At 40.4% G+C, this 24,890-nt stretch overlaps 2 protein-coding genes across 2 annotated transcripts in view; both read left to right on the top strand.

Annotated features, from left to right (window-relative positions):
- pde8a (phosphodiesterase 8A) overlaps window positions 1-15,362 on the top strand; it is a 37,321-nt gene extending 21,959 nt beyond the window's left edge. The window contains exons 3-22 of the mRNA XM_068739705.1: window positions 417-607; window positions 2,407-2,463; window positions 2,661-2,715; window positions 2,937-3,025; window positions 3,261-3,339; window positions 3,694-3,834; window positions 4,140-4,228; window positions 4,377-4,428; window positions 4,520-4,562; window positions 5,539-5,616; window positions 5,799-5,869; window positions 7,427-7,591; window positions 9,161-9,209; window positions 9,376-9,511; window positions 9,617-9,815; window positions 10,857-11,074; window positions 12,831-12,963; window positions 13,735-13,899; window positions 14,032-14,161; window positions 15,256-15,362. Of these exons, the coding sequence (XP_068595806.1) occupies window positions 417-607; window positions 2,407-2,463; window positions 2,661-2,715; window positions 2,937-3,025; window positions 3,261-3,339; window positions 3,694-3,834; window positions 4,140-4,228; window positions 4,377-4,428; window positions 4,520-4,562; window positions 5,539-5,616; window positions 5,799-5,869; window positions 7,427-7,591; window positions 9,161-9,209; window positions 9,376-9,511; window positions 9,617-9,815; window positions 10,857-11,074; window positions 12,831-12,963; window positions 13,735-13,899; window positions 14,032-14,161; window positions 15,256-15,362 (2,247 nt within the window). The remainder of the gene's footprint in view (window positions 1-416; window positions 608-2,406; window positions 2,464-2,660; window positions 2,716-2,936; window positions 3,026-3,260; window positions 3,340-3,693; window positions 3,835-4,139; window positions 4,229-4,376; window positions 4,429-4,519; window positions 4,563-5,538; window positions 5,617-5,798; window positions 5,870-7,426; window positions 7,592-9,160; window positions 9,210-9,375; window positions 9,512-9,616; window positions 9,816-10,856; window positions 11,075-12,830; window positions 12,964-13,734; window positions 13,900-14,031; window positions 14,162-15,255) is intronic.
- A 2,748-nt stretch (window positions 15,363-18,110) lies between these two features.
- Window positions 18,111-24,852, top strand: LOC137908357 (KH homology domain-containing protein 4-like). The gene is made up of 14 exons (XM_068752791.1): window positions 18,111-18,139; window positions 19,096-19,369; window positions 19,490-19,606; window positions 19,737-19,810; window positions 20,102-20,154; window positions 20,305-20,507; window positions 21,192-21,400; window positions 21,545-21,605; window positions 21,864-21,921; window positions 22,120-22,355; window positions 22,678-22,782; window positions 23,464-23,546; window positions 23,627-23,739; window positions 24,123-24,852. Exons 1-14 carry the CDS (start codon window positions 18,111-18,113, stop codon window positions 24,251-24,253), a joined length of 1,746 nt encoding a protein of 581 aa, XP_068608892.1. The 3' UTR covers window positions 24,254-24,852.
- Window positions 24,853-24,890: the final 38 nt, after the last annotated feature.

Below are 24,890 nucleotides of genomic sequence, written 5' to 3'. Positions count from 1 at the left end.
ATTAAATGTAAAAAATTTACAAATCAACTTAGACGTAATCTTGCGTGACACCCTTCTTGCATTTTCTCTCTGAACGTCACTTCTTTGTCTTGAATTCAAGCCCCTCCCATCAGACAAATATTATTGCTTCAATACATATACTATATAGGATGTTTTCATACCTGATTTCTTATGTCTATTTTCCTCATTGTTTGTGTTTCTCTTCTGTAATGTGCTTTGCATTCATAGTATACATGCAGTGTCTTCGTTTATGGCATTAAATACTATTTTATCATATTTATTTATCGTCCCTATGTATAATATCAATATGCAAAGTCTTTGATGTCTGTATTATTAGATAAGCGTTTTTGTTTGCAGAGGTCATCCGAAAAAAATGCATTTACTCCGTATGTACTCAGTCCTCTATTTTTTTGCAGGTACTTTTAGTTTTTGCCAAAGAGGACAGTCAGAGTAATGGCTTCTGCTGGGCATGTGAGAAGGCCAACTTCAGGTGCAGCATGACACGAACGCCAGAGTCGGCTCTTGAATGCTTCTTGGAGAAGCAGCATGACCTCGTCATCATTGACCACAGACATTCCAGACACTTTGACGCTGAAGCGCTATGCCGGTAGGCCAGTTCTCTTTTCGTTAATGTATTTATCGTTGTGTTTCTGACGTCATCGTACAGCCAACCGCTCTGAAAACTCTGTCCAAGTACCCCCTAAACAATGCCTGTTATGTTACAAATAGGTGCATTTGAACTGGGAAAGCTGTTTTTTTAATATACATTTAATACAATTTATTTCATTCAAATCGATACTGTTAAAATATTTCTTTTGTACAACTGCTGGAATTTAGCTGGAGGTCAGAGTGGGACCTTGTCAACCCTTCATTCGTGAACTATTTTCAAAATGTCGCCATTATATTCATCCAGCTTTTAATTGCATACTGTAACTAAATATCAGGATGTATCCATGCCTAGTTTGTTTGGAAGAGAACAAGTTTCCCCAGACAGACTGGTCTTGGCTGGCGTCCAGTTCCCTGGAGCAGCTAGTCTGTTGTCAGAAAGCAAATGGACCAACCCGCTCTATTCTGCTACGGTATAGTTGAGATTCTAACACATATGAGTGTGAAGTCATAAATAATGTAGTTACCATGGTAACAATCATGCACGTCATCATGGATATTTTCCCTGATTAAGAGGTCAAAGGCCGTTAAAACTACTGTGCTTCAATCCTACTCGGTGTACTTTGTCAGTTCTTTAAGTCAATGACCGGTAAATACAATAATCACGTGTGTCTGATTGTGCAGTATCATTGCCAAGCTGTGGAATACAGAAGCACTGCTCCTTTAACAAAATGTCTGACAGAGATCCCATACAGTGTGCTTGTAGGATGCCGCCCGTTAGTCATTTTAACAAGCTGTTGATTTGCAGTTCAATAATACCAATAATAACTCTTGTCATCAGTTATTTTTGTGGGCTCTTTGTGACATCATGCAATGTAAAGAACTGCAGACACCACTGTTAGTCATTGGAGCCAAATCCCCCCCATTGGTCTTGTTGATGGGTCACTTTTCAGTCAATAGAGCATCAGCTTTACAAAAAGAAACTTCAGCATTCAGCATAATCTTTAACAAACTGTTTATTGCCTTTTGCTTCCAATTGTTCCAGTTATATCCGATAATTATCCATTATGTTTTAACGCTTCACCAATGATCGATTTCAGTGAATTGTTTTTCTCTTACCGTACTGCTAAAGCAATTCATGAATTACTTTTGGCTTTGTACTTCATCTAGTCTTTATTCCTTTCGCTAAGTGTTGCATACTTACTTATTTTCACATTGGTTGAGTTAATCCACTAATCACTGATGACACGCACATTGTTGAATTTTGTGTTCTGTCCAGGGTAGTAGCACAATCCCGTCCAGATGATCTTGAATGGCAAATTAAAGCGCTCCTTTACGTCTCTTGCAGCAACATGGTATCATGTGTTTTTTTGGGCTCATATAGCTTCCATGCATGTTTCCCAGTGGAGTTGTGCTGATGAGAAATGAGCAGTGTCTGCCCATACCGCCCTCCATCTTTAGCCACTACGCAAACCAAAAGCGCATTTACAAACATCCATTTGCCCTGCCCAGCATATGTGTAAACCCTATTCATTTCGGCCAGTCCATATGTTCAGTGTACACGCGCAGGCTCCGGAGGGGGAACTAAAGGCCCTTTATGACCACAGGCTGGGGGGGAAACCACAGGCGGACGAGTGGCCCTGTACACTGTATTCTTTAAGACTCCTATGCAGAGCCCCACCACTGAGCTCTGGGAGAATCGACGTGTAAATGACAGAAAAATACATTTGATATGTTGCCGCAGGTTTCTTTCCCGAAGGTCTTCTGACTAGCTAAAAGGCTCCCTCTGTTTACATCCAGGTCAATTAGAGCGGTCAACTCCTCAGAAAACACTGTGATAGTCGCCGTTGTGAAAAGGTATGGACAACCCGTTGCCCCCTTTCCCGCTTTCCGTACCTTCGTGTCCCTTTTCTCTCTGTTTTAGTAAAGTCACTAATTATCAGGAGTTTGTCTGAATAAAAACAATCCCGAAGCAGTGGAGTTCTGTCGGCCTGCAGCCTGTCGTTGGAGCAGCTCTCCGATGTTTGCCAGCTGACATGTGCTCTCTTTTTAAGGCCAGACAGAGAGGAAGCCTCTGTAATGCCCCTCATCAATGCTGGCTTTAATAGGGTGAGCGATACTACGTTTGAACGTGTGCGTGTGTTGTGCTGTCTGTATTTGTACACAGTGTAAGGCAGGCGCACAGATCATAAATCCGTTTTGTTTGTTCAGGGCATTTTTGACCCGAAAATTATGAATCAGAATTATGGCGTCTCCTATAACGGGTACCTGAATGTGACAATAGGACTTGAGCTGTCTTTGACTGATCCGTGTTGCCCTCTGACCCTCAGAGATATGTGGAGAATGCCAATACGATGGCCTGCTATAATGAGCTGCTACAGTTGGAGCATGGAGAAGTGCAGGCGCAGTTCAAATTGAGGCGAGTCACGTACTGGACAGTGTTATTTTAAAAACCTCTAATGCTATTTAGAAGTATCGTATTTGGAGGGGTCAATTAACATATTAAAGTATTAGTCGTAACTTTCCACAATTTGTACAGTTTTTAATGCTAAATGGGTGGCTACATATGTGTATATAAATGCATATTGGGCTCTCTCCTTGTTGCATATATATTAACAACGGTTGTGTTACTCTCGTCTCTCCACCTGGAAAAGGGCTGGGAAAGCGATTTTCACAGCTCTAGAACAAAGCCAAGAGGCCATAGAGATCACGTCGGAAGATCAAGTAATTCAGGTGAGATCAACCTCAAGTCTTCTGTTTGTTTGATTGTGATGCCCCTCTCTGTTCTCCACCTCCTTTTCTTCTTCTTCTCTTCTGGTCCTCCCAGATCTCGGTCGTCACAGCTGTGGTCATTGACCATCTGGGTGACATTTGTTCAAATGGAAGCACTTTCACATGAATTATGTGATTTGAGCTGCGAGAAACAAAAACAAAAAAAACAACGTATTGTCTCGGCTTCTTTTAAAACATCTGTCTGTTGTTAGAAGGTGTCATCTTGACTGTGTGAACTCTTTGGGGATTTTTTTTTTTACAAATCGTAGATCATCATCGCAGATTAAGCCAGCATATTGTTGTCTCCTTTTGCAGTATGTGAACCCTGCCTATGAGGCCATTATGGGCTACCAACAAGGCGAAATGATAGGGAAGGAAATCAAAGAAGTGCCTAAAAGTGAGAAGAATAAACCTGATCTCCTTGAAACAATAAATTCCTGTATACGGAAAGGAAAGGTAATATGGATTCTTTGAATCAACTCATCACCTACACTACACATTTCATGCCTTACACAATTAAAATTCAAAGTGTTTTACTTAATCAGGAAGGCTAATGAATGATCACCTTGTGGTTGTTTTGATTTCCCTGGTACATAGTATTGGGATGCCACATACTGTTCATGTATAGGTTGTCATTATCGATCACCATAGCGCTGTAGATCTTACCTTTGTGTATTGCAAAGTTTTATCATGAATGGTTCCTTAATATTCTCTTTATGCATCTTTTTTGTCTCATGTCCTCCTGTGATGTCACATTCTAGGAGTGGCAAGGAATTTATTATGCCAAAAAGAAGAATGGCGACAGCATTCAGCAAAATGTGAAAATTACACCTGTAATTGGACAGGGAGGGTGAGTGACACCATGTTGAGGCCTGGTTCATCCAGGGTTGCTAAATCTAAGTGTAATATTGAATCATATATTAATAAAATACTGATTTTATCCTTGTTTTTAATCTTTTAATTCTTCTGGTGTACTTATTGTCCTTTGTCATTTTCAGAAAAATCAGACACTATGTGTCTATCAACTGGCCTTTAAATGATAATAATAAGGTAAGATGTGCGTGTAATTATGTTGATTATTAAGGAGGGAGTTTTTTCTTTCTTGCTTGAACCAATGTGCTTTTCTCCTCTGTCCAAACAGAGTGATAAAACCAGTGAGCGTGTGCAGGCAGAGTCTCAGACAGGTGAGGCTGCCTTAACTTTCCTCTGATTATATGGAAACACAAAACATATTTGTAGACATATTAAATATGGCCACACTTATCAATCTGTACTTGGAAACAAATCCATGTCACCAAGCTAGAATTTCTTTCTTTTCCTTAATCATGACCCAGTATTCCAACAGCATCCAGTCCTGCTTTATCGAGCTAAGAAATGGCTCAATAAGAAAGGAATTCTGTCTTTTGATCTACTTGAACAAGTTATCCATGCTTTTATTTCCTCTAAGCAGGATCATTGTTCCTTGCTTTATAATTTATAGAAAATAAATTACTTTAAAATCTTTCCACTTTGCATAAAAATGCAGAGGGGGTGTTTCCTTAGTCACTTCCTTTCATCTTTATTTTCATTTATATCCACCAAACTCTGATTTCAGAAAAACACTTTCAGACAAAAATCATGTCCCAGCTAACGTCTCTGTCCAAATTTATGGACAGGCTCAGGCTTTATCCTAAAGCCTGAGACAAGTCCACGAAAGGCCAGACATTTTTTTGTCTGTCATACATGTGCCATCCCGTGACCATCACATGCTCATAGCAGCCATATATTAATCTGCTGATGAGGTATTGGGAACTAAATTGATACATTGGAGGTTTTTTGTCTTTTTATGGTGTGAGTTTACGATAAGTAAAATATGGAATAAGATGATTTTTAATTCAAGCATGGGACAATGTCAAAATAAAAATAAAGCTACTGCACGTGAATTAGGCTTAACTAGCAGCATAGATAGAATGTTATATCACATAAAGTTGCTGTATATATATATTTTTTTGATTTAGCACCTTTCCTCCCAATAGTGTAACAGTGTAATTAAGCAGAATTATGATGGTAACAAACAAACAAATCCAGGTTGGAATATGGATAGATATTGCATCGACAGCCAGCTTTGTACCTAAACCTGTACTTCATTATTGTTAATGTTTGGTGATTTCCTCTCCCCAGACATCCAATCGAGTAAGCACAAAGACCGAAGGAAAGGCTCCCTGGACGTCAGATCCACAACGTCACGAGGGAGCGATGGTGAGAGAGAAGAGAGGAGCCGTGTCTTTGAAGCCGGCTTATGAAATGTCCCCAGTTATCTGGTTGCATCAGGCTTTAATTGCATGCATGTACACACTCATTAGAAAGTGGATGGGAAAATACGGTTAAGTTTCTCATTTAAATACAGTCCTGGGATGTTTTTTTTTTTTTTATCCATTCAGGTAGCTCACAGAGAAGACACTCCTCAATGGCCCGAATCCACTCCATGACCATTGAAGCTCCCATCACCAAGGTGGGTTCATCCACATCACATCATCCACCCAGACAAACATCTGTCACATGATTAGCACGTTGTTTAGCACTGACATTCTGTGCATTGTGTGACGAATCTTCTGTCAGTGACACTTCCACTGCTATCATTAGCACTTCTTGCACAGCTGTGTGCTGATGCTCGAGGCCACACACACCATGGTGAGAAGGAGACTGGTCGATTAAAAGCCAGATTTCATGCACATCGGAAAGCATGCAAGGACTATAACAACCTGCTGTTTCAGTGGTTTGGGGAGTCTGCAGTCTGGATAGCTGGAAACGAAGACAGTCCCTGGGGATGGGTCATATGACACACTGCGGTTCCACTGCTGTATCATTTGACTATGTAGTCAGTCCCTTTAGGCATCATCCTCTTTAGAATAAAGCACTGATAGAACTGCCTGTACTGTGTGTGTGTGTGTGTGTGTGTGTGTGTGTGTGTTTATATGTTTGCATGTGCTGGTTAGAACTTAGTTTTCTTGCATATACACTCGCTGACCTCTCCAAAGAAGTTTCTATTGTTAGACCTTCCAGGACCTTTTTTTTTTCTTCTAAATATTCAACACTATGTAAGTTTTCTGAGCTTGATGCCGCCGGGCTTGTCTAATTCTGATATTTTTATTACTCCGACTACAAAGTGATTGGTGGATTAATAGTCGTCATTATGTCCGTCTGGTTGTTTGTCCGATTGCCTTTCTGTGTGTAACCGTTTTGATTTGTCTGTAGCATATCTCACATGCTGTACATTCGAGTTATGCCTTCTTTTTTTACGTGGCAAAATGATTTGATAATGATTGATGTCTTCTCGACAGCACACACACTTACACACAAACACAAGCATATGCAGGGGGAGAGAGAGAGAGAATTGTTTGCAGTTTGAGGCCATTCAAAGGAATAGATTAAACAAACCAGTCCCTATCCTAAACTTCTCAAATATTTCATTTTCTATGCTCTATATTGCTGCAGTCCAGTCCTCCTTGAGCACCCCCCCCCCCCCCCCCCCCCCCCCCAATGCCTATCAACTACATTCATAGGCCACAGCAATACACACATGCCAGCAAAGATCCCAAGGAAAGACCGGCTGTAGTGCTGGATGAGAGTGCTGCGCTGTTCATGGCATCCATCCTGCTCCTGGCTTCAGACGAGACTTAATATTTAGACAGTTTATCTTGGCAGTGTATCACACATTTAGCCGAACAACATGCTATTGCATAATTCTAATGGACTAATTTACAATAAATAATATTTATAATCTATGTTGCCTTTAGATTAAAAACAAACTTAATGCAGTGGATTTTGACATTTTCAGGTAAGATTAGATGAAGATGTCGCAATAACACATCAGTTATGTTCGGGTTTCTCCATAGAAGTCAATCAGGGGTCAGATGCTGTGCACTTAGAGATGCTGATACTTGGAGAACTTGTCCTAAATATTCTTGACTTTAGCTGAAATGTATTGTTGTGTTTTTATTTTTTTACTTGCTGTTTGATTGTGGTTATTTTTTTATTATTGTATAATAAATATTATTTTGTCGTCTAGGTTATCAACATCATAAATGCAGCACAGGAGAGCAGTCCTATGCCTGTGGCAGAGGCCTTGGATCGGGTACTGGAGATCCTGAGGACCACTGAACTCTACTCCCCACAGTTAGGCACCAAGGATGAAGACCCCCACACAAATGACCTTGTGGGGGGGCTGATGACTGTAAGCACTTGAGCCTTTAATAGCATCTGGGTTCTTCACAAAGTTTGAAACACCCAAACAGCTTCCTTCCGCCGCGAATGAATCGCCTCCCACATGATAAGAGACGTCAGCGTGTTCACAGTGACAACATGCACGTCAGCATTAATATATTCAAATGGTTCACAAAGAAAGACCCTGGTCATTTATTTAATACAACAAACAGTACAATACAGCATTGACAGTTGCTTCCGTGAGGATTTCTTTTTCAAAGTTGTGGCGGGAGAGAGAGAAAGAGAGAGCAAATGGTGAAGTACAGAAGGAGAAAGAGTGCCAAGTTGGCAGTCTTGGCAACAGCCCCAGAGGAAGTGTTAGATTGTCCTTTGTGCTCCTGTAGGCTGAAGAGGAAAGCCCACTCCACCCTCCCCTCCTCACCTCCTCCCCCCCTCTGTGCACATGCACAGTCGCACTCACACGAACCTCTTCCTCTCAACGCAATGGGCCTGGAAACATCCTGTTCTTTGGATCAGATGGTTAAGCATGGCTGTACTTGTATATTTATATTCACATGTCTTCCATACCCAGGAAGAGTTGTTTTGAGTAAGCGATACAGGCTGAAGGAACCAGAAATGCACGAGGTATATGTTTCAGCTGAGATGATTATTTTGAATCATGTGGGATTCTGGGACGTCTGGTTGCATGTTTGCTTTCTCCAGTTTGTTGTGGTCAGGTGACCTTTAAGAACAATCGTCTTTGGTGGGGAGAAAGTCTTGAAATCCAGAAGCTGTGCCCTCATGAGACAGTTGTCAGGTCAAAGATGAGCCTGATTCCTCTTTCTTTCTCTTGTCTGAAATAAATATTTGACTCCCAATACAATATCTTGCACCAGACTGCCCGGGCAATGTGGGTCTGAGTTCTGTTTACACACTAGGAAGGTCACACTAAGCCAGAGTTCTCCTACCGGGAATTTTAAGGGTCAAACTCTACTGGAATAGCTTCGAGCTGATGGTAGTAATGCCGTCATAATAATAATAATTATAGTGTACAGGAACACTGTGAGCTATTCATTCATTTTTACAACTCATCTTTAAGGGAACAGTGGGAGAATACAAAATTAAAGTACCGAAAATTATATAAAAAATAATAATAATGCAAGGCCAGCTATTTCAATAAAAGTGTTTAACTATTAATAGCATTAGACAACTTTTATCTGTTCTAGATATCGAGGGAGGCCTGATTGGCTGTGGTCTGGGAGTACAACCGAGCTAATTCTTTGTCTTGTGTTATGGATCAATTCAATATTTATAGCAGTTTATTCTCACAGCAAACATGACTGGTCTCCTTGTCTACTCCCAGGCTGCTCCTGGAAGCTTCATTTATCATGAGAGGACTTTATATTTTTGATCTGTTATAAGGATTGTCTCAATTGATCCCAAAACAATCGTACTTCAAATTGTTTTGAAGTTCTTTGCAGCACTGCTGGCACTGAACTCCTTAGTGGCTGTTCAGAGAGGAGGAATTTATGAATGGCATGTATGCAGTCAGTCTTGTGCTATTTCGGTCCCTGACAACTTCTTTCTTTCTTTGTCCCAGGATGGTTTACGCAGATTGTCGGGAAATGAGTGCATCTTCGCCCCAAAACGTACGTTTATAAAAAGCATTCAAAAGAAATGCGATGAGCTGAATTTGTTTTTACCCGCTCTTTTTGTTTAAAGTATCAGATCGATTCCCCTGGTTTATTTTGGTGGTGGTGACCAGCAGATTTCTCCTCTTCGTCTTTACTGAATGCTTCCTTTCTTGTCTCACAGAGCCCCACCACATCCCCAGTCACCTTATAACTCCTCTGTCGCTAAACGACATCCCCCCTCGGATCGCCCAGACCATGGAGAACGAGGACTCATGGGACTTTGACATCTTCAACTTGGAGGCTGCAACCCTGAAACGGTAAAACACCACACAACTTAAAGCTGCTGTCTTATATTTCTTGGTGTTGGGCCAGAGCGTGTGATCAGGGTTAATGTTAAACTACAATGATGAATCCTCCCGCAGGCCTTTGACCTACTTGGGCCTGAAGATCTTCTCACGGTTTGGGGTCTGTGAATTCCTAAACTGCCCTGAGGCCACGTTGCGCTCCTGGCTACAAGTGGTTGAAGCGAACTACCACTCCAGTAACTCATACCACAACTCTTCTCATGCAGCTGATGTCCTACATGCGACAGCCTATTTCCTCTGCAAAGAGAGGGTTAAGGTAAATTGATTATTAGTACAAATGAAGCATTGCTTGTAATAATTGTTCAGACCAAATCTGCAATCATTTTTGATAAAGTCATTTTTAGAAGATGAATGCAAAACATTGATGGGTTAAAATGCCTGAATGGGTTAAAGTTTTTGCATTTTTGTACTGTATAATATAATCCTGACTTTCCAGATTTGTGTTTTTTTTTATCACTTCTTTCTAGCATTTTGCAAACAAAAGTTAGAGATTAATGAGTTAAAATAGACAATAAATGCTTGGACGCATCCAGTGGCCCAGCCAGAGGGGAACTGAACTCAGATTTTTTTTCTTTTTTGTGATTTTGCCCTAATATATCAGTGGCCCAGTGATGGGTTTAAGGCACGCACACGCTAAGCAAATTACCCTACTGTCTATTTCTGATAGCCAGTGGACCTTGGAGTTCCAGCAACCAAGGTTACTTAATTCTTGAAACTCTACATGCATGTTAGATGGTCTGCCATGATGTAAATGAACCATTTTTGATTATCTGCTTTTTGTTGTTGTTTTTTTCTTTACTTCCACTTTTAAATTTTAAAAGCGAGAGAAAGGTGAGGACAGGTGTTGGACGTGTTGTAGCAAGGACGCTTCAACCCTAACCCTAACCCTAACCTAATGAAGTGAATTTCTGATATCAATTAACTGAACGGTCAGATCAATTTTAGGGCCACTGTGTTCTACCAATGTTCAACAAAATAAAGGATTTTCTGAGTTTGCTTGTTTTAGTGCATCAAATAATTTTATGCTCACTCATGCATGAGTGTGTGTTTGGCAACTGTGTGAGCCTAAAATGATTTGATTCTTTTATTCTGCTGTCTATCACCATGTAGAGCTACTTCTTGGCTCAACCTGCAGACTGCTTGGGATGCACATTACATTTGTGTTGATACTGGAATTTACAGTTCCCAGTTGATGCTGGGATTTAAAGTCTGGCAGCTTGTGCCCGACTTTACCCCGATTACAATAAGTCCATGGCAGTAAAACACCAGACTGTTTTCATTATGTGTGCACTAACAGCAAAGTTTGGATCCTATTGACGAGGTCGCTGCCCTGATTGCTGCTACTGTCCATGATGTGGACCACCCAGGCCGCACCAACAGCTTCCTCTGCAATGCAGGAAGCGAGCTGGCCATCCTCTATAACGACACCGCTGTGCTGGAGAGCCACCATGCAGCACTGGCCTTCCAGATCACCACGAGAGATGATAAGTGCAACATCTTCAGAAACATTGAAAGGTACACAATGACCAGGCCGGAGATGGACTTATTAACTCATGCTTTGGTTGCTCATAATGACCAATAGGTCACATGATCACACAGGGAATTGTTAAACTTGGTTTTTCTACTGAACTATCGAACATTTATAGATGTCAAAGCAGCGCCGAGTAGGAACGTGCCTAAATTCTCATTTGAATAACCTTTACCCTTTTGTGTCAAAGAGTTTTTACAGACACACGGTTAGATACTATTATGTATCGTCTCATGAACTATTTATTAAAGTTTATGTGAACTAATGCTATGTACCCTCAAATGTATTTATCTGGTACCTCTGCTATGGCTGCTTGTACTTGGGGACCATGCACAAAGGCTGCTTTAAACTCAACACTGGAGTGTTATTAAAATGTCAGCTTTAATGACATGTCATCTGATGTAACCACAGAGGGCTACCTCTCTCTCCTCACATAGCTCCAGGCTTTAATGGAATATTAATGCACAATCAGTTTTTCATTCAGTTAATCTAAAACATTGTTTAATTACTCAATTAATCTAGTGTCTAATTTATCACTCCAGACATTACTTTTTATTACTTAATAAAATAACCACAAACCAATCTGCAAATAACAACCCCTCCAAATGCTTTTGGCTATTTAGGAACTATTTTATTTTCTAGCTGATTTAAGAGTTTTTAGGGTATAACTCAAAAATAAAGTTGTGTAAACAAAGATTTTTATTTTTTCACAAAATGTTACCACTGATATGCAAACTAGAAAAGCACTCGGAGAGCGCAGAGACCTCCGCCAAGCAGCTCATTCCCTTTGTAATTATTCTGTAATCGCCGGCGTTTGTCCGTCCATCCGTCTGTTAGTAAGATAACTCAAAAGGTTCTGGATGGATCTTTTTGTTGGTGAGATAAAGGCCCCCCACCCTACATGACTGTGTCAAATTCCATAAACATTGGTCAATAATCAATCGGATATTGAGAAATAAATATTGGCTTTCTATTGACTGCAATGTCGATTATTTATGTACCAAGGACTTTCAACGGAAACAAGACCGCAAGGGCTTTTTTGAAATGCTCCTCTTAGACAGGATGTTTGACTGTACTTGTAAGGAAATACATGCTACTGTTTGACTGTACTTGTACTCAAACATTCTATCTAATAACTATATTCATCATCATCATCATGATCACGAAAAATAAAAAGTGATCCAGAATCCAGGATCTCTGCTGGATCATCGGCAAACATTTTCTGAAAATGTCATAAAGATCCGTCGAGATCGTTTTGAATTATCTTGCTAACAGACGGACCGACAGATACACGCCGACTCCTTGGTGGAGGTAATTACACGGAGAGCAGAAAACAAGAGCTTCTTAAATAATTGAATTCTAACCATCTTTCTTCAGTAATATACACTTCAAGTGTGACCTGGATTAGATGGATGGTTCTTAAGATATCTTGACATGCAAACAGAACATATTGTGTGTGTGTGTGTGTGTTTGTGTGTGCGTGTGCGTGTGCGCGCGCACGCTAACAGTGGTTGGATTGTAATGTGATTTGCGTCCCAAAGCAGAATAGCTCACATGTACTGGTTCCCTCAGAGGGGTACGGAGCACAAAGCATCCATTCATTAGCACTGTCCCAGCAGTCAGAGGGGAAAGACTGTCCACGCAGGTTTCCATGTTGTTTACCACACTGTTATCTCACGCTCTGTTTTCTCTTCCATCTCTCCTCAACTTTGTCCCCTACATCCATATGATAACCAACACAAGGAATGAATATCGAACACTACGACAGGCTATCATTGATATGGTGCTCGCAACCGAGATGACCAAACACTTTGAACATGTCAACAAATTTGTGAACAGCATCAACAAGCCGCTGGCTGCTCTGGAGGAGAATGTGGTGAGATTGACAAATTAAATCAAATTGCAATGCTTTAAAATACATTTATTTTATACCTGTTTAGAAAAAATGTCGATAAAGCTTTCTTCTGAATTTTTTGTGTCTCCCTGGATAATCATAGCTTGTTATAAACAAGTTCTGTCACACACAGAATCAAACAACAAAGCTGGAGAGGCAGGCGGTGAGCGGATCAGGGGACTAGTGGTCTGTTATGACCAGGGCACAGATATCTTTGTGGGGAGAAGATTTTACAACTTGGTACCATCTTTGTCATCTGTTTGTAGAAAGCTCGACACAAACCATTTAAAGGGTTTCTTCCCTTTAACGGCAGGAATGGCGTCAATCAGTAAATGGTTTCATGCTCATTGTTCCTGAGTTGTTGTATTATTTCAGCCATTTTCAAAACTTAACTCGGGTTAAACATTTAGTTGTTTGATATAAATTCAATTCTAGTTGATGAAAAAGAAGCTCTTTTGGCTTATTATTATTACTGATGCTCTTCTTCACTTAAATTTGCCTCAAAGATTCCTCTCTACTTTTGCTTAACATTATTGTCAGTGAATTTAAACATACTTTTTTCTTTTACATATTAATTAATTCTTCTCCCGAGAGAAACCTGAAACATTCCTCAGCTGTCAGGGCCATGTTTTATCTTCTCACTTTGGTTTGTGTGCAGACACGGTTGTTTTTAAATGTCATTTTCTACAGAGCTGTCTATTAAAACTAATAAGTAGGACTTCAGTTACTAATGGTCCGTGTCTGTTTGTCTAGGGAAACTGTGATGAGGAGTCTGTCAAAACCATTCTGACATCCCCAGAGAATCGAATCCTTGTGAAGAGGATGCTGATTAAGTGTGCAGACATCTCCAATCCATGCAGGCCTCAAAAGCTCTGTATAGAATGGGCTGGACGCATCTCAGAGGAGTATTTTGCACAGGTCATTTGAAAACAACAACATGATGTTGATAATGCAGAGAATTCAATTACATTGAAAGCATCTGTGACGTTTTTTTTTCTGTTTATATATATATATCGAGCATGATGGTCACTTCTGTCTTCTCTGTTGCAGACGGATGAAGAGAAGAGACAAGGTTTACCAGTGGTTATGCCTGTGTTTGACAGAAACACATGTAGCATCCCAAAGTCCCAGATTTCTTTCATAGACTACTTCATTACAGACATGTTTGATGCATGGGATGGTAAGTCAGCACGGCGTGATGCAAACGCAAGCGACACACACTGATTAATCTACACTATGTTCATTTAAAACATCAAAAGATATATTTAAATATATACACACACACACACACACCTGTTCATAGTCATGAAAATAAAGAAAATCATTACACTACCAGTCAAACTTTTGACTGGTAGTGTATATACCTTTAAATGTTTTAAGTCTTAAGAAGGCTTGTTTATATTCAGCTTCTGTCCATGCACTGCCTCTTGTCTATTTGTGTGTGTTTTCTGCGCTCGGATGTGGATGAAATGGCTTTTTCTACTACTAGAAATCATTAGGGGCAGGCAAGCCATAATTCAATCAAGAGAGGACAAGTCTCCATGAATGCAATGAAGAAGACAATTTAGATTTATTTAGGATTCTCTGCAGATGGTTTTTAAAAAGTACAGATGAAGTAGCTGACAAGTTCTGTGGGTGGGAGAGGAAGAAGGCCTGCAGCAAAGCACCACGGATTTGATTAATCATTGATCCATTTCATTCATCTTCTTGAAGACGAGCCGTAACCGTTTTTGGAGGTGGGAGAACACGGAGTGAGCCCACGCAGACATGGGGAGAACATACAACCCAGAAAGGAACTAAAATAAAGAATTACTGTGGCTGCCACTCACCCTCTCTACCAACTAATTTAAACTTCCCCTCCGGGAAATTCTTCACTCCGATGGCGTGATGAATCTAATGGCCCCACAGCTGAGCACAGAGTACAACACTGTCTCCAGTTTTGCTGTTTTTGTATTTACTAGGCATATTATCACATGTTCCTCCTTGATATTTTCCATTTTTTTATTTTTATATTTTGGTCAAAATCTTTGACTCACTGCTGTTTTCGAGAGGTATCAATTCCAACATAATGGACACAGAGAAATATATGGGCATCGACAAACATTTCATTTCAAACTGGACTTTTATATTTGAGTCTTTGTGGGTACAGAGACAATATTTTCGGCTGGCTTAATAAAATGATGATACTGAATAAAAAAGAAAACGGATCACACTCATTATAAACACAATGTGGAATCTGAAATTTGTACCCAACTTCCATTGTTGTCTCTCCAGCTTTTGCAGACCTCCCTAATCTCATGCAGCACATGGACAACAACTTCAAGTACTGGAAAGGCCTGGATGAGAGGAAGCTGCACAGCCTGCGACCGCCTTCAGAGTAGAACGCTGCAGTCGCCGACGCTGGGTTTCTGCAGCCCTCCTCTCTTGTCCTGGGGTGTCTCTCCCTGCATGATGAAGGCACTGCTCGCCTTCCTGCTCCTGCTTCCATTGCACACCAAGCACCAACATGTCCGTCCATCCGCAAACCACATAGAAGGACTTCCCGATGGGCCGTTGCAGCAATGACATTGCTGGTTTACAGCACTGTCAGATGAGAACTGTGACAAACAGACACACAGCATCCTTATGAACTTCTTGTGCCTCTCTGGCATTAGCAGTGTAGCCGATCAAGTGACTTGACAGAGGAAAGGTCCTTACGGGGCATCCGTCCCCTAATTATCACGGTGGCTCTCCCGTCTTCCTGTGAAGTTCCTGCTTGAGTAAAAACTATTTGTTTACTGGACAAGCAACACTGAAGGGGTTGATAGGATTTAGGTCCGGACATGAAGGACTCCAATCACCGTTATGCCGTACAATCACCTTTGACCTCCATCCCTGTGCTCGGAGCAATGCAGGACTGCCCCCCCCCCCCCCCCCCCCGTCCCTGCTCCTTGAGGCCACATCATGAAAGAACACTCCACTGCTTTTTTTTTGGCAATATATTCATGTGTCCTTCAGAAACACATCCAAGTTGACATGTAGCTGTCATAACAGACATGTATGTGTGTGTGTGTGGGGGGGGGGTCCTTTTGGGTTAGGAAGTGGATCTTTATTTTAGGCCACTGCTGACAGACAAAACACCTCAACATCATGATCATAGGTAACTAATTACAGGTGATTTGCTATGTTAGTTTCTCTTAGGTATTTCATGTTTTCTATATTGGAATTCTTAAATTAATTAGTTAATACATTAGACAAGAAATAATTTCAAAAAGAGAGAAAAGCCAAAGCTAACAGTCAAATGCTACTTTAGCACTCAAAAATTCACAATTATTCAGAAGCATTACAATATTACGCAATTTCATTTTCTTATCAAAACTACAGTACCAGTTTGAATGAACACTTTTTTATTGCACTGTAAACAATATTAGAAATGTCTCAGTGATGTGTCCAGGAAGGGGAAGTTGCATCGTAGAATAAGCTGTTATTGTCGATCATCAGGCGTTTGTGTGTGTGTGTTTGAGATGTAGGTGAGGATGTGCGGGTGCATTCATTGTTACAACATTCTCTGACTCTTGGTTTAATGATGTAAACCGCTTGACATTTGGCAACAGCAGATAGGTATATGTGAAAACATTTTGGACTTGAAATCTTTTTTTGTCCCAGAAATTTTTGTATCTGGTATATCCTACTGAAAAGACTGCCTTATTTTATACACTATTTATACAGTACATCCCACCGTGCAACTGCAACGGACATCTGGACTTTTTATTATAGCATAGTAAGAAGGTTATGTTCAAGTAAATCTCAATATTTTTATAGATAAAGAATTTTACACTGGATTTGCAGCAAAGGAGATCAACCATCAAAGCTATCTGAGTACCTGTGACTTGGATGGCCATGCAGAGCATGCATACCGAGAATTAAATGGTTAAGAAGGGTGTGGATTACACAGTTGTCTATCACTGTTTTTAAGCGGTCTCCTAGATGCTATCTTAAAATGATATTGATCTAACATCATTCTATTTTGGCCACTTATCCAACATCCTTGTGTACAGACCCAGGGAACATCTTTTTATTTGAGGCTGATTTCAGATTAGGATACTGATATATATTAAAGATTGTTGCTTTTTAAGAATATCTCCTCTTTAAACAGTATATAATGCCATAACAGCTAAGCAAATGATGGTTAATAAGATGTGTTGACCACAGTTATCTTTGTTTCTCTCTTATGACAGAAATGTACACTCGATCAGGGGATTTGTTTGTTTCTTCTGATTCACAACTTGGTCTGAAGGCACAAAAAATTAGAAACTATTCAATGAAAAATAAAATAATGTCAATTATAAGTTTGCAGTCTGTTCCCTGCCATGATTGACTCACTGTCTTCTTTTTTTGTTTATTTAATATTTGTGCCAATTCTATTTAGCTAACTACCTCTTTAGGCTTTTTGTCAGTGAAAGGTTTTCAGTATTTTGAAAAGATTGGTGAAACTCTTGACTTGTACATCTACTATGCCAACCCCAAAAAAGACAAGAAAATAAAATCCTCTTGAACTAACCTATTTATGCATATCGGAGCGATGACATTATAAATATTGACTTTTTCTTTTTCATTGTGGCATTCTGTCAGCACTGAGTGTTGGAATGCCCAATATGCCGGACATTTTATTTATCCAAAGAAAAATCATAAGACGTTGCTAATTTGTAACCCTAGCTGTAAAACATGTGGTCGGCCTACATGTAATTATATCAGATTTTTAAACACGTAGTACCGGTAATTCATTTTGAATAAATTTTCCAAAAATCCGCAGTCGATTTGTAACACTGTGTGCACTCTATTTTCTGACAATTTCCACTTGTAAATTTTATGTTAAATTATTCTAGATTTTGTTCACGACAGAAAAACAACTCAACTTCCGGTAAGTCGTTGTGTTCACGACAGAAAAACAACTCAACTTCCGGTAAGTCGTTGTGTTCACGACAGAAAAACAACTCGTTTTCCGGTAAGTCAGACTTTGCGACAAGTCGTCAGAAAAAAACTCGCCGGCGCCAGAGATAGCGAGAGAGAAGACGGATGGCTACCGTGTTTCACCGTAGACTGGATTAGAAACCGCTTTTATTTAGCTCTTAACCAGTTTGTGTGGTGCTATGTCTTCCGGGATGACTGGGCAAACACCGTAAGATTATTTTTTTGACGTTTGTTGTGCATAAGTTTAGTAATTTCAGAAGCATATGAGCTAACAAAACACCACGCATTTGCACCGACGAGAAAGCTAGCAAGCTAAGCTAAGCTAGCGGTAGCCATGGTGTTTGTTAGCTGCATGTGAGACGGTGTTCGTGAGCTGATGGAATGTTAGCTTGTAGGGCATCGTGAATATGCTTTAAAACCAGTATGGATAATTTTGGCCAATTTGGAACTGTGTTATCACAATATTTAAGTATATTTCTGTAAATCCTAAACAAAATGTGTGCGAATGAAGTCGGAAAGCAGATAGCTCCGAAGTTAGCAAATTGGCATTAGCTTTAGGTAGCCATTGCTCTAAAACTTTGGCTTCCGTTAGCTAAGCAGAGATTTAAAATGTGATTTTATCATCTTTCTGTATATTCTTACAACAATGTAGGGCCGCGTGTTTGAAAAGCATCAAAACTTTACTACACTATTTGCCAGTAATGTACGTCTTTTAGTATGGCCCAGCAAGAAACACATTATCCCCTAAGTCTTCAATGTAGCTTGAAATGCTCAATATTTTCAATTTCCTCACAATTTATTGGATATCATCACGTTTATGGATGTACAAACAGTACACCTTCAGAGAAACATAGACTCATAAACATAGAGAAAAGTATTTATTCTGAGGTGATGAAGATATTATAAATATAAAGTTCTTTCAGTACTGATACAAAACATTAATCATCAAGATGAACTTGTTTAAGGTAGTTGAGGACTGTAAGACAGTATTTTTAAATGCATAGTTCTCAAGTGAATCTTAATTTGATTGTGTTGCTCACTTTGGATAAAGGCTTCTGTTAAATCAGAAAAAGTAAATGTAAGATTCTAATCTATTGAACCTTATTTATTTTGTTAACTAAATTGTTCGGGAAATTAGTGTCAACTTTGTGCTTTTCTTCTCAGGTGCCTCACCAGCCGTTGGGATCAGCCAGCTCAACCTAAACAGAGTGTAAACGTGAAGCAACAGAGGGATAATGAAAATGCGGGCCACTCTGTATCTTTATCGGGAGTTGTCAGCACGGCTCAATCAAACAGCAGAGTGTCCCAGCAACCTGAAACGGATGACAAGTCAGCACCTCAGGGAGGAGTTGAGATGGCTGCAGCCATGGCAGCTAAGATAAATGCCATGTTAATGGCAAAAGGAAAGCTGTTGACTCCGCCACCTTTACTCTCAAAGGTGCACATGATATACAAAATTAATAACTGTATGTTCCTTGTTATTCATGCCGTTATTGGAGGGTTTACGGTTTATTTTTTTTGTGTGAATTTTGTTATTTGTTTTTTCCATGTTAATTAGACCCCTCCAATTTTGCCTGTGCCAACGACAGAAGACATGGTGGTCACAGAGGTTGACATAAATGATGTGCCAATGAACTCCAGGGATCTTCTTACTAAAGGAAAGACGCAAGAAGAAGTAAGTGGAAAGTTGCCACACCAAACTAAAGAAGGGAATTATTTTTTTGGGGGGTTAAACTAATATAATTTGAATATACGCTCTGCAACTTTTTTACTGTCTTAATCAAAATTTATTTTACCTTTTTCAGATCCGGCAGTTTAGTGGAGCTGTTGTATCAACCAAAGGTCATTTTATGACTGAAGTTGAAAAGGGAACAGGAGGGTATGTGTTACGACAAAGACCGGTCCATATTTCTAGCCTCTAACACACAAGGCGAATCCTCTTAAGATTGGTGGACTATTTGAACTTTTTCCATATGTTAGAAGACACTTTGGTTCTGTATTATCTTAAAAGATGGAAGTCCATACTTGGTGTCAAATCCTTGCTTTTTTTTTGTGTGCGTGTTTTTTGCAGGCATCTAAATTAGGTCCGTGTTGCTGTTAATGATAACATATTTGGAAAAGTAAAATAAAGTTCTATATTGTCCGACATTTCTTTTGTGCTTTGTTTCAGACAAAGGTCGTTGTATTTGTATGTCCAGGGAAAGAACCAAGATCAGGTCAACAGTAAGTGGCACTTTTCATTTTCTCAATACACGGCGTTTGGCATTGTTAATTTTGTGGACAACGGAGGTCATAAGCTGTCCAGAACTTTATTTTGCAACACTACATTGTTAAAGGCTGACGCCCAAACTTGTTATTTCTCTGCAACATCAGAGGCTGTGATGAGGATAAAGGAGATAATCACGGAGGACTTGTTGAGGGCTTCAGCAGCATCAGGACAGCAGGTGCCCGTAATGCCTCCACTGACCCTCTACCCTCAGCCTCCCCGTCCCGTCGTGACCCAGCCTGTACCACGGATGCCCAACACCAACTCAGTGCCAGGCCAGGTTCACCGCCCTGGGGCTCCTCATTCAGGGGTATGCAGACATTTATCACCGAGGTCTTGAATGCCAAAAGCCACGTGGATTTTAGTTTGTAACTTGCTAACCATTTAAATAATGGACCTACTCGGCATTGGATTGGCAGCTTTTTCGTTCTGTATTTTTTTGTGCTTTGATGCTGCTGACGATAATTATAGACTGCAGAATTTAAATGGGAGAATATCTGCTATGTTGAATTCAAGTAAATGGCCATGTTTTTGGTTATATTGAAAATATTTTTAATCACATATTACTATTAGTACCACCTTTGACATGCTTCTCCTTTAAATACTGTTAACCAAACACAAGGTGCATGACGGAGACGCCAAGAATCATTCATTTAGATGTTACATTTACACATTAAATCATTACTTTCATCCAAAATGATGAGTTTTTTTACACTGTTCATTATCCAACTCGGGTCGTTTAGTCATATTGATCGTCTGTGGCTTCATATGTAAAAATAAGAGTCAACAAATGGAGGTCAAGAAAGTGAGGCAAATGAAGACTGTTGCCTTCACTGATACGCACCTCCCAGATTGAGTAGCAGAGAGAACCACCTTGGTCTACAGTGAAGGCCGTGGATGTCTGCATCTGCTAACAAATCCTTTTACTGTTTAAACTTAATTTTATAAATGTGCAGGTCACCAGTAACGAGTCCCATTTTCTTCTTGTCGACAGAGTTTCGTACACACAAAGATTTTTGTGGGTCTGGACCAGACGTTTCCTTCATTTAATGTAAATGAAAATGTGGAAGGTCCAGGAGGTTCATACCTGAGTCACATTCAGACGGAGACGGGGGCTCGGGTCTTTCTCAGGGGGAAAAACTCTGGCTACATTGAACAAGCATCGAAGCGGGAGTCCTTTGAGCCTCTTTACGTCTACATCAGGTAGGTTTATTCTGAGCGCTCATCTTTGGCAAAATCGTCAAAACGTCTGTCTTCCAGGTATTATTGGCATACAGTAATTACAAATATAAGTTCTGCCCCCCATTTCTTTAATCATATCTTACGATGCTCTTCTGTGGGTTACAGCCACCCAAATGCAGCTGGATTGGAGGCGGCGAAGAAACTCACCGAGAGCCTGCTAGAAACTGTAAGTTGATGAGCACGATTTCACAGGTGGATTCTAACTGATGGGAGGTTAAAGAAAGTGAAACTATGAAGGCATATAGTCTTCACCGATACCCACCTCCTAAAGTGAAATGGTAGTGTGAACCACCTAATCTCCAGAGATAGATTTCGAGTGCTCTGCACCTACCCACAATGCAACTCGACTGTTTACAGTGAATCGGCACAGCCTTTTGTCGGATTGTCATCTTGTGCCTTTGTGTTTTTTTGTCTCGTTCTCCAGGTGAGAGCGGAGCACGCTCTCTTTGTGTCGACGTATACAGCAACAGGCTCAACGCAACGTGAGTATTCTTGTATACCTTGTAACTACTTCCTGTGTGTTGCGAGCAGAGTGTGTTCTTCTTCCGGTAATTAATCCTCGCAGGGAAAACTTAAGTGGCTCGGCCATAAGGTGAAATAGTAGGTCGCTGTTGTCAAAACACCAGTATGGCTTCATGTGATATATTCTATTAATTCTACATTGTATACTTTCCTTTCAGCATATGCAGCACATGGATTTCCATCTAATAGCAATTACTCTAGCCAGGGGTCCTGGTATAATTACCCAGCAAATGGGTATGCTGGTGGCTACGCAGCGTACCCAGGAGCCAGTGGTTATTGGAGTAATGCAAATGGTCCCCCAAGTCAGTCTAACATGTCGACAAACCCTCAGTCTTCTCAGGCAATGGTTCAGTATCCAGTGTGTCCTAGGAAACAGCATCCCTATCTCGCCCAGGTAAGGATTAAGATGCCAATCTCTAATTATTGATGTCTGCATTCACAAATCGGTTATTTTGCTTTCTGATTTAGACTGTAAAGACCTTAAGATTATTTTCTGCAAAATGCTTTATCGTTTAAAGATTTTATTTTGTTTTTTATTGCACAGATTTAAGTCATTAACATCAACATCAGTTTAAATCATACGCGCCTCAAACTTTATAAGACTTCATATTTTAGGGGGTTGAGATCTCTAGTGTTATCAGGACGTTTGAAAGCTGTTCACTTCTATGTTCTTTAATGTTGTGCTGCATCATCAGTGTGAGCTTTCTTTACTTTAGGGGCCTGGCGGCAGTGAGAGCGTTGAGCCTGAAGGATCTTTAAACACACCCGCTGAATCAGGAAGTCCCAAACGTCTTTTCCAGGACATGGCTAAGGAAGAACAGGTCAGCCCTTAGTTAGTAAGCCTTTCTGCAGATCAAATCAGGCTCTACCTGGTGAATCAGCTGATCCCACAGGTATTCTATAGGACCCAGTCTGCAGCAGCCGTTCCCTAATGATGCGACCTTGACGAGCTGGAGCGTTGTCTGTTGTCCATGAAGTTTAAATTAGGCCTGTGTCGTTCATGTAGGGGCAAAATGACTCGTTCAAAAGATCAGAGGAGGTCACGTTAATTTGACCTGTAAAAGTTAAGGTGCATTTTAGGTTCGTCCTGAGTAATGTTTGTGTTTGTTAGTTGATGCTTCAAACATCACAACAAAGTTTTGCTGGCAGATTCTGGCTCCTTGTTCCCAATCAAGGAGCCGGAATCTGATCTGGGTCAGGATACAGAACAAAAGCTACTCTTTATTTGTGTCCACCAACTGCTGTTTGTCCTTAGTAACAAACTTGTGGAACACGAATGTAATTTGTGCTGTAAGACATTTTTCATCTCGATTGTATACGCTTGTTTTTTGGTTAATTTTTACTTTCAAATAATGAAAGTTTGGGAGAAGGTAGAATTTCAGAACTAAATCCTGTAAGAATCAAACGGCCCTAAAAAAGGCTTTTGCGTGTTTATTTTCTTTAACCTTTTCTTTATCTTCTGATCTATTTTTAATGTCTCCAATCATTTGTGTTTTTTCCAGCCTACCAGCAGTCCTCTGAACTTTCCTCTCCCTCAGGAGTCTGAAGTTCTTCCCTCCAGTGTAAAAGAGGAGACTGTAGAGAGGTGTGTTGATAATCTCAGATTTTCACGCATTTCCTTCTCTGTAAATGTTGTGTGGCATAATCATTGGTTTACTGATCCAGGATTCTGATGCCCCCACCTCCGCCTCTCTTTGTGGCTCCTGTCGGTCGTAAAAGGTCGAGAGACGTGGTGACACAAAATCCGAGCATTCAGCCTCTCGCCTGCGCATCGATGGGTATGCATTTTTTGACATCCTATGATCTCAGAGAGAACAAAAGCAGTTGCATGAAATGGCATCTCCCCCGGTGGAGGAATGGGGAGGAGTGGGACCTGTGTGAACCATGCCACTGGTAGAAGCCACTAACACGCTCTTCTTGTATATGTTTTCTTTGTCTTTCCCTTATTTTCTCTCTCAACATGTATCCATGGACCTGCCTGTTGCGGATGTGTGCTCTGCTGCCGTTTCATTTGATATCTTCCCTCCCCTGGCGCTGGATCAATCGAACTCAAACACCACCGCTAACCTGATGCTCCTCAATGGGTTTCTTCTCTCTCTCTCTCTCTCTCTTCTTTTTCTCCACTTCCGTTTGTCTCTCCATTTTTACTGTGTCCTTACAGGTTCTCAAGAGGCGGTTTGCGAGAAGAAGTCTAAAGTGTTTGAAGATGCGTTAGGGCTAGTGCCCTATGGGGGAGATTCCTCCGACGAAGAGGAGGAAAGGACGCACTGCAGTAAGACTGATAAGTCATAACTCCATCCCTGCTGCCTGGGATATCCGTTGGCCCAAAGCCCACACAGGATATTAATACAGTCCATCACCGTAAAAGGAAAAATCCACCCTAACATTATCATGCGATGCTTTTTGACTGTTTTGCAATTACCCAAATTTCTACAAAGAGTAAATTCATTTTTGGTGGCCACTTACTACGTCTTTTTGCATTAGTTTATTGCCACACGAGTTAAATTAAAACTCAGCTTGTGGCTTCATTAAAACACACGGATGAGGGACCAACTCTTAAAACACTTAGCTAAGATTTCAGGAGGAAATAAGTTTCCTGTTGAACGGTCAACACCTTTTAACAATGTGAAAGTACCCAGGGTGGATTTTTCCCTTTAGGTATGTGACTATAACTGTATTAGCAAGTGGATTCTTAAAATGCAATTTTATTTTTCGAAGCATCCCTTTGGTCACACACAAACCTTTTTTTATTTAAACATTTGGTCTGCTGCAGTTGCTGATGGTATAAATACATATTGTAAAATTCAGCAAAACCTTTTCTTATCTTGGAAAATGGTGTACGTATGTCGGTTCCCATGGAATACTACAATAATAAAAACATTTAAACTTCACATTGTAACTGTCACACATTATGCTGCTTAGGAAGGTC

Source organism: Brachionichthys hirsutus, chromosome 1 (genome assembly GCF_040956055.1).
Source record: "Brachionichthys hirsutus isolate HB-005 chromosome 1, CSIRO-AGI_Bhir_v1, whole genome shotgun sequence".
NCBI lineage: Eukaryota > Metazoa > Chordata > Actinopteri > Lophiiformes > Brachionichthyidae > Brachionichthys > Brachionichthys hirsutus.
This window is presented reverse-complemented; position numbering and strand designations above follow the sequence as displayed.

Excerpts from the sequence above, each read along its gene's own strand:
- LOC137908357 (XM_068752791.1), top strand. The coding sequence starts at position 18,111 with ATGTCTTCCGGGATGACTGGGCAAACACC. Across the intron at positions 21,401-21,544 it reads CCTCTTTACGTCTACATCAG|CCACCCAAATGCAGCTGGAT; the intron begins GTAGGTTTATTC and ends TGTGGGTTACAG. Across the intron at positions 21,606-21,863 it reads CCGAGAGCCTGCTAGAAACT|GTGAGAGCGGAGCACGCTCT; the intron begins GTAAGTTGATGA and ends CTCGTTCTCCAG.